Raw genomic sequence first — 8418 nt, 5'->3', positions numbered from 1 at the left:
CTTCTCCAGTCTCACCGTCTGCGTCGCCACCGTTGTGACCGCGGGGGATGTTGAGTATACTGATTATTAGGAAAGACGAGATAGAATAGGATTTGTTCCTGCCTTGTCTTTACTCCAAATTAATCATTATACTCCTATATATATGCCCACGAGGCTCAAGCAATACAATCAATGATTCCACCAATCTTTCTATATCCCTTCTAACACCGTCGATCAGTTTGAAATTCAGAACATCTGGATCGCCTCCCAGGATCGTCGCCGCCCACCTTCACCCAGGATCTCCTCCGCCCACCTCGTCAGCCCCGGAAGCTCCTCCTCCGCCCACTTCGAGCCCAGGTCCTTCCCCGCCTCAGCAACGCCTCCCTTCTTCCCCGCCCAGGTCAAAGCTCGCCAGCACCGCCTCCCTTCTTCCCTGCGTCGCCGGCAAGGTTGAATCTCATACCCGGCGCTAGGGGAGAAGGCCAAGAGCTCCTCTCACGCGCCTAGGGCCCATGGAGAAGGCCAGGAGCTCCTCTCACAAGCGAGCACCTCCAGCCTAGGTGCTCCTTGCCGGCTTCTCCCCTGGCAACAACAGCTCCTGGCCTTCAGCAACAGCTCCTGCCCTTCAGCAGCAGATCAACAGCAGCAGGTCACTGGCCCTCAACAGAAGCAAAAACAGCTCTTCAATGGCAGATCGTCAAAAACAACAGCAGCAGATCATTGGCCCAGTTGCAGGCATGGTAGTCCCAGACCTCAATTTCACTCCACCTGAAGAAGGCAACGAAGAACCTGAAGAAGAAGGCAACAATGCTGGTCAAAATGCAGGTATAATCTTCTTCTCAAATTGAGGTGCAAGTTGTTGTCTCTCTTCAGTTATTTTCTCTGCAAGTTGCATTCTACTCCAGACAGGCAGACAGGCAAAAAGATGAGTGTGTGTATTAATAATTGTGCACCAATTCAAAAGAAGAGAGCTATCCTCTCTGCAAACATTTTCTCCCATTCCAAGTTGGGCTAGCTCCATCTTACTTTGCCCAGTTTTTCTCTTCAGTTTGCAATACATTAACGATCATGCTAAAATAAGACACGAGACAGTATGTTGTGAGGTTCCTATAATTAATTGTCAAAAATGAGACATGAGATAAGCACAGATTGGTTCACAGGTCACTATACGTAGTATCTAACTGCTAAGAAAATAGACAATTTTTCGACTAATTTAATCCATAAGTAGATAACTAGCATGTCATTGACAGAACTAACAACATACTGGTACTGATCTAAACAAGCACGTACTACGCAAATAGTAGACAAATCTACACATGATGCTAGCACTGCTAATACAGAAATTATCAGGAGAGGGATAAACGCGGTATACCCTCCAGTAGGCCATGCAGAAGCCGCCGCCGCAGTGGCAGTAGCAGCAGAAGCGTCCTCGGCGGCCTTCTTGTCGGCCTCGGTCTTCTCGGCGGCTGCGCGTTTGGCGTCGCTGGACATGGTGATGACAGAGACGGCGCAGACATAGAGAAAGTAGTGGATCGGAGGCGAGCAGTCGCGTAGTCGCTTCCCAAAAACCTATTTGTCTCTCTCCCGTACAGGAACCAGAGAGACGGAGTTTCGGAGACCTGCTCTCCCATCGACCGTGTACGCGGCGGACGGGATGGAGTCACCGGCGGCAGCAGCAGCAAGGAACGACGGTGGGCGGTGCGCGTGGAGCAGATGTGATCTGATCGTGGCAGCTAGGGTTAGGGGACACAACACACTTATATAGACGCAACCGCGTAGAGAGACGTGGGCTTGACCCACGTCCGAGTCCGTGACAGCTCACGATCCGACGTCTCAGATCATGGCCCTGCTGTCAGAACCTCTCCGTTAGTGACTGGCAAAAATAAGCGCATAGGTGTGAGCTCGGCTCGGCTCATTCCTGCAACCCGTCGTGGCGAGGCGAGGCGAGGCGAGGCGGGCGGCGGAGGAGGAGCGCGCGAGGGCCTCTTCTCTTCTCAAGCTCCAATAGCATGTAGAAGAGCCACCCTTATAAACCACTCCAACTTTTCTTCCACTAGCATGGTGGGACTAAACTTCCCACCACCTTGTCATGCCACCTACATGGGCCCTTAGAGATCAAATCTAAAATTGTCATATGGGCTCTAGGCCCATCTCACATTTCAACAATCCCCCACCAGATCTCAGGGGCCCACTTTGTCCTTTGTTCCAAACGCTGTTTTGATATACTAGTGTTTCAGTGAAGACCTGTTAAGGTTGAGCTTCACCTAGAGCAAGTAGCTACACTCCTTCACAACTGAAAAATGGACTATGCCTTGAATTGTCAGTTTGGCGTAAAGAAGTTTCACCACATGTCTTACTAGTACTGGGCTGCCGAAGGCTGACCCCTCGGGTGGAGCATATAAGTCACACTCCTGGCCTATTCATGAGCTTACTAGAGATCACCCCAATCTCATAGACTGTGACTAGCAGTCGGGCTCACATAGGTGTGTTCCTCCAAAGACCGCTCTGTAGGATAGCATCTTGCTTATACATATAAGCCTTGGAACACATTAAGACAGTAGTCATCCTTCCATACAGTTTCCGAGAGTATTGCATCTCCAACGGAGTGGGTTAGTAAAGTTACTCTCCTCAGTTCACCACTGGCTTGTTTTCCCAGGTCCTACTTCATGGGATCTCCGATCACATAGGTTGGGTTACCACCATGGCAACTCATGTGGGTCTCATACCCATCTCCCTCGATGCACTATCTATCACAACACGCGATAGCCCTTTTGTAAAGGGATCTGCCAGATTCTTAGCCGTATGGACATACTCCAACGCTATCACTCCGGAGTTTCTTAATTTTCTGACAGCTTTTAATCTCATTCTTATGTGTTTATTGGACTTCATGTTGTCCTTTGAACTCTTCACCTTGGTGATGACAGTCTGATTGTCACAGTTCATAAGGATAGCCGGGACCAGTTTATCAACCAATGGCAAGTCCATCAAAAGATCACGAAGCCATCCTGCTTCGACACTAGATGTGTCTAATGCTGTTAATTCTGCTTCCATTGTCGATCTCGTTAAGACCGTTTGCTTGCAAGACTTCCAGGAAACAGCACCACCTCCAAGAGTAAACATATACCCAGTTGTGGCCTTCATCTCATCAGCATCAGAGATCCAATTCGCATCACTATACCCTTCAAGTACCGACGGGTCTCCGGTATAGTGAAGTCCATAGTTCATAGTACCTTTCAGATAGCGCATAACTCTTTCAACAGCATGCCAATGTACATCACCCGGTTTGGAAACAAACCGGCTCAGTTTGCTCACAGCAAACGCGATGTCAGGCCTCGTTGCGCTTGCTAGGTACATGAGTGAACCAATGATTTGAGAGTATCTCAGTTGATCCTTAGCTGTGCCTTCGAACTTTCGGATCAACACACTAGGATCATATGGTGTTTGAGATGGTTTGCAGTCCGAATATCCAAAACGGCTCAACACCTTCTCAACATAATGGGATTGCAGAAGTGTGATCCCACCCTCATTATCTCTCAGTAGCTTGATGTTCAAGATAACATCAGCCACACCAAGGTCTTTCATCTCAAAGTTCTGAGATAGAAACGATTTGACCTCCTCAATGACTTTGAGGTTTGTTCCAAATATCAGTATGTCATCAACATACAAGCACAGTATAACTCCTTCGCCCCCACCATGGCGATAGTATACACATTTATCAGCCTCATTAACAACGAAACCAACAGATGTCAGAGTTGTATTGAACTTATCATGCCATTGCTTAAGTGCTTGCTTCAGGCCATATAAAGATTTCAGCAACTTACACACCTTCCTTTCCTGACCATCTATCACAAAGCCATCTGGCTGTTGCATGTAGATTTCCTCATTTAGCTCTCCATTCAGAAAAGCCGTCTTAACATCCATCTGGTGGACGAGAAGACCGTGCGAGGCCGCCAACGAGAGTAATACTCGAATGGTGGCCAGTCTAGCCACAGGCGAATAAGTATCGAAGAAATCTTCCTCTTCTTTCTGGTCATTAGCCCTTGGCCACAAGCCTAGCCTTGTACTTTTCAATCGTACCATCGGGCCTAAGCTTTTTCTTGAACACCCACTTACATCCCAATGGTTTGCAACCATAGGGACGCTCAGTGATCTTCCATGTCCCGTTAGCCATGATGGAATCCATCTCGCTACGGACCGCCTCCTTCCAGTAGTCAGCTTCTGGAGAGGCATACGCTTCTGAGATAGAAGTGGGAGTATCATCCACGAGGTACACGAAGAAATCATCACCAAAGGTCTTTGCAGTCCTTTGTCTCTTGCCCCTACCAAGAGTTTCCTCGTCATCCTCCTCAGGATTTCCATCATGTGTTCATTCATAATATTCCATAGGAATGGCAGGCTCAGGAGTCTCCTCAGATTCCTGCCTAGAAGTGCTTTGTACATCTCTCATGGGGAAAATGTCCTCAAAGAATGTAGCATCCTTAGACTCCATAATTGTACCGACCTTCATGTCAGGTACCTCAGATTTCACTACTAGAAATCTATAGCCAACACTATTCATACCGTAGCCCAAATTAACACAGTCCACAGTCTTTGGTCCAAGCTTACGCTTTTTGGGGATCGGCACATTAACTTTCGCCAAGCAGCCCCAAGTACGTAAGTACGAGAGTGTTGTCCTTCTCTTGGTCCACTTCTCATAAGGAGATCTCGTTATCCTTTGTCGGAACTTTATTTAGGACATGACATGATGTCATTATAGCCTCCCCCCACCATGCCTTGGATAAACCCGACGTATCTAACATGGCGTTAACCAAATCAGTTAGAGTATGGTTTTTCCGCTCGGCAACCCCGTTTGACTGGGGTGAGTAGGGAGGCGTCCTCTCATGAATAATGTCGTGTTCCTCACAGAAGGAATCAAACTCACTCGAGAAGTACTCTCCACCACGATCTGAACGGACTCGTTTAATTTTCTTTTCAAGTTGATTCTCAACTTTTGCCTTATAGATTTTAAAGTAGTGTAGAGCCTCATCTTTGGTATTTAACAGATACACATAGCAATATCTAGTGGAATCATCTATCAAAGTCATGAAATATTTCTTTCCACCTTTAGTCAACACACCATTCATCTCACAAAGATCAGAATGTATGAGTTCAAGTGGCGCCAAGTGTCTCTCCTCTGCTGCCTTGTGAGGCTTGCGAGGTTGCTTAGATTGCACACACGAATGGCACTTAGAACCTTTGGCTAAAGTGAAACTCGGGATTAAATTCGATTTTGCTAGCCGCGTCATAACTCCGAAAATAATGTGACAAAGACGTGAATGCCAAACTTCAGATTCATTAACACCCGAATGAATATGGTTCACGACTTTATTACAGAAATCTGCGAGGGAAAGGCGGAACATCCCTCCGCTCTCATAACCTTTTCCAACAAATAGTCCATACTTAGTAACAACTAATTTATTAGACTCGAATACCAACTTAAACCCTTCTCTACATAGAAGGGAGCCACTAACAAGGTTCTTCTTGATGGCGGGGACATGCTGCACGTTCTTCAGCTGCACGATCCTTCCCGAAGTAAACTTCAGATCGACCGTACCAACACCATGGACAGAAGCACTTGCGCCATTCCCCATCAATACGGACCCGTGGCCTATGACCTGGTAAGAAGAGAACAATGAAATGTCAGCACACACGTGAACACCCGCACCTGTATCCACCCACCAATCGGTAGACTGAAACACTGGAAAAACAGTAAATAAATTACCGTACCCAGACGCACCATTCTCATTGTTGTCCACAATCATGTTGACGGACTTGGAGTCCTGTCCTGACTTCTTAAACTTGTTTGGGCACTTGTTGGCCCAATGTTCAGTCGAACCACAAGTAAAGCAACCCTCATCCTTCTTGTTCTTTTTGAAGGTCTTCTTACCCTTCTTCTTGAAGTCGGTATTCTGTTGGACACCGTTCTTTCCCTTGAGCTTGTGGGCATTGGAGTTCTTCTGATGTACCATATTGGCCACGGAAGTTCCTTCGACCCCTTTTCCGTGCGAGTCCTTTGCCCTTGAATTCTGCTCAACACTCAGATGGCCAATGACATCCTCCACGGAGAATTCACGCCTCTGATGTTTCAGAGTGGTGGCAAAGTTCCTCCAGGAATTGGGGAGCTTAGCGATTATGCAGCCCGCGACAAACTTGCCCGGTAACTCGCACTTAAGAAGCTCAAGCTCCTTAACAATGCATATTATCTCATGAGCCTGCTCCAATACAGGGTGGTTTTCAACCATCTTGTAATCGTGGAACTGCTCTGTAATATACGTCTCGCTCCCTGCATCGGCAGCCCCGAACTTAGATTCGAGCGCCTCCCACAAGTCCTTGGCAGACCGCATATACAAATATGCGTCAACCAGCTTATCTCCAATCACGCTCAGAACCGCCCCGAGGAACACGACAGTGGCCTTCTTGAACGCCTTCTCCTGTTCAGGAGCGATCGTTCCTATGGGATTCACACCGGCGACCCAGAACACGTTCATGGCCGTGAGCCATAAGGTGGTTTTAGTCTGCCAACGCTTAAAGTATGTCCCCGTAAACGGGGACGGTTTCAGTGTAGCAGCAAAACCAGAATTCGAAAAACTCCTACACACATTAGGTTTTTGGATTGCTAAGAAAATAGGCAATTTTTCGACTAATTTAATCCATAAGTAGATAACTAGCATGGCATTGACAGAACTAACAACATATTGGTACTGATCTAAACAAGCACGTACTACGCAAATAGTAGACAAATCTACACATGATGCTAGCACTGCTAATACAGAAATTATCAGGAGAGTGATAAACGCGGTATACCCTCCAGTAGGCCATGCAGAAGCCGCCACCGCAGTGGTAGCAGCAGCAGAAGCGTCCTCGGCGGCCTTCTTGTCGGCCTCGGTCTTCTCGGCGGCTGCGCGTTCGGCGTCGCTGGACATGGTGATGACGGAGACGGCGCGGACATAGAGGAAGTAGTGGATCGGAGGCGAGCAGTCGCGTAGTCGCTTCCCAAAAACCTATTCGTCTCTCTCCCGTACAGGAACCAGAGAGACGGAGTTTCGGAGACCTGCTCTCCCGTCGACCGTGTACGCGGCGGACGGGATGGAGTCACCGGCGGCAGCAGCAGCAAGGAACGACGGTGGGCAGTGCGCGTGGAGCAGATGTGATCTGAGACGTGGGCTTGACCCACGTCCGAGTCCGTGACAGCCCACGATCCGACGTCTCAGATCATGGCCCTGCTGTCGGAACCTCTCCGTTAGTGACTGGCAAAAATAAGCACATAGGTGTGAGCTCGGCTCGGCTCATTCCCGCAACCCGTCGTGGCGAGGCGAGGCGGGCGGCGGAGGAGGAGCGCGCGAGGGCCTCTTTTCTTCTCAAGCTCCAATAGCATGTAGAAGAGCCACCCTTATAAACCACTCCAACTTTTTTTCCACTAACATGGTGGGACTAAACTTCCCACCACCTTGTCATGCCACCTACATGGGCCCTTAGAGATCAAATCTGAAATTGTCATATGGGCTCTAGACCCATCTCACATTTCAACACTAACTACATACAAGGGAAGGGCGGGTGTTGCAGTTTGACAGCTCCTTAATCAGAAATTCCTCCTTTAACTAGACTGCTTGACAAATGGAATTTCATACTGCTACACATTAACCATTCTATTGCTGCACAGGCCTTGTGATACGACTTGCTCATCAAGTAGTTATACGGAAGAAAAATGTAGCAAGAAGAATTATACTCCAGAATTTTGTATGGAGTGGACCATTTTAGATTGAATCCATAAATTAAAAAGAACAAGCAATGCAAATAGAGGAGAACCCAAGAATTACTTGTTAGTGGCAGTGGAAAGAAAAGAATGCAGTACAAATTTCTATTTTCAGCAAGCAACATTTATGTTTTTAGATTTAGTTTACATTTATATTTTCAGCAAGCAACATTTATGTTTTCAGATTTAGTTTACATTTATATTTTCAGCAAGCAAGCAACATTTATATTTTTCATCAAGCAACATCTATGTTTATATTTACAGCAAGCAATACTCCTATTGAATTGCTACTGATATTGCTATTGTTGACCTCTTGTTTACATTTCCAGCAACCAATTTGTATATTCTTGCAATAATTAACTTTCTTATTCTATTGCTATTGTAGGAGTACAGAGGCAAAGGAATTGGCTCAGTGATACGCAGAGATATGCTGCTTACATGTCCTTGGAAACCCTCCATAATAGTAGGAGGCAAGTTCAAGAGAAATGATAAGAAGGACGTGGCTGCAATATTTGGAGCACATGTTCGAGTTATTCAAAGAATATGGGAGACAGCAATGATACAGAAAGGCCTTGGTCAGGAGGTGGATGTTTCAAACAAAAGAAAGGAAAATTGTGGAAGGAAACCTTATGATGATATCCTATCTT

General features: G+C 46.9%; 1 protein-coding gene across 1 annotated transcript in view; it reads right to left on the bottom strand.

The window, feature by feature from the left end:
- Nucleotides 1-662: 662 nt before the first annotated feature.
- Nucleotides 663-8418, bottom strand: part of LOC119350174 — a 14835-nt gene continuing 7079 nt past the window's right edge. The window contains exon 3 of the mRNA XM_037618130.1: nt 663-768. Coding sequence (XP_037474027.1) covers nt 663-768 — 106 coding nt within the window. The remainder of the gene's footprint in view (nt 769-8418) is intronic.

The sequence above is a fragment of the Triticum dicoccoides genome, chromosome 1B, assembly GCF_002162155.2.
Source record: "Triticum dicoccoides isolate Atlit2015 ecotype Zavitan chromosome 1B, WEW_v2.0, whole genome shotgun sequence".
NCBI lineage: Eukaryota > Viridiplantae > Streptophyta > Magnoliopsida > Poales > Poaceae > Triticum > Triticum dicoccoides.
This window is presented reverse-complemented; position numbering and strand designations above follow the sequence as displayed.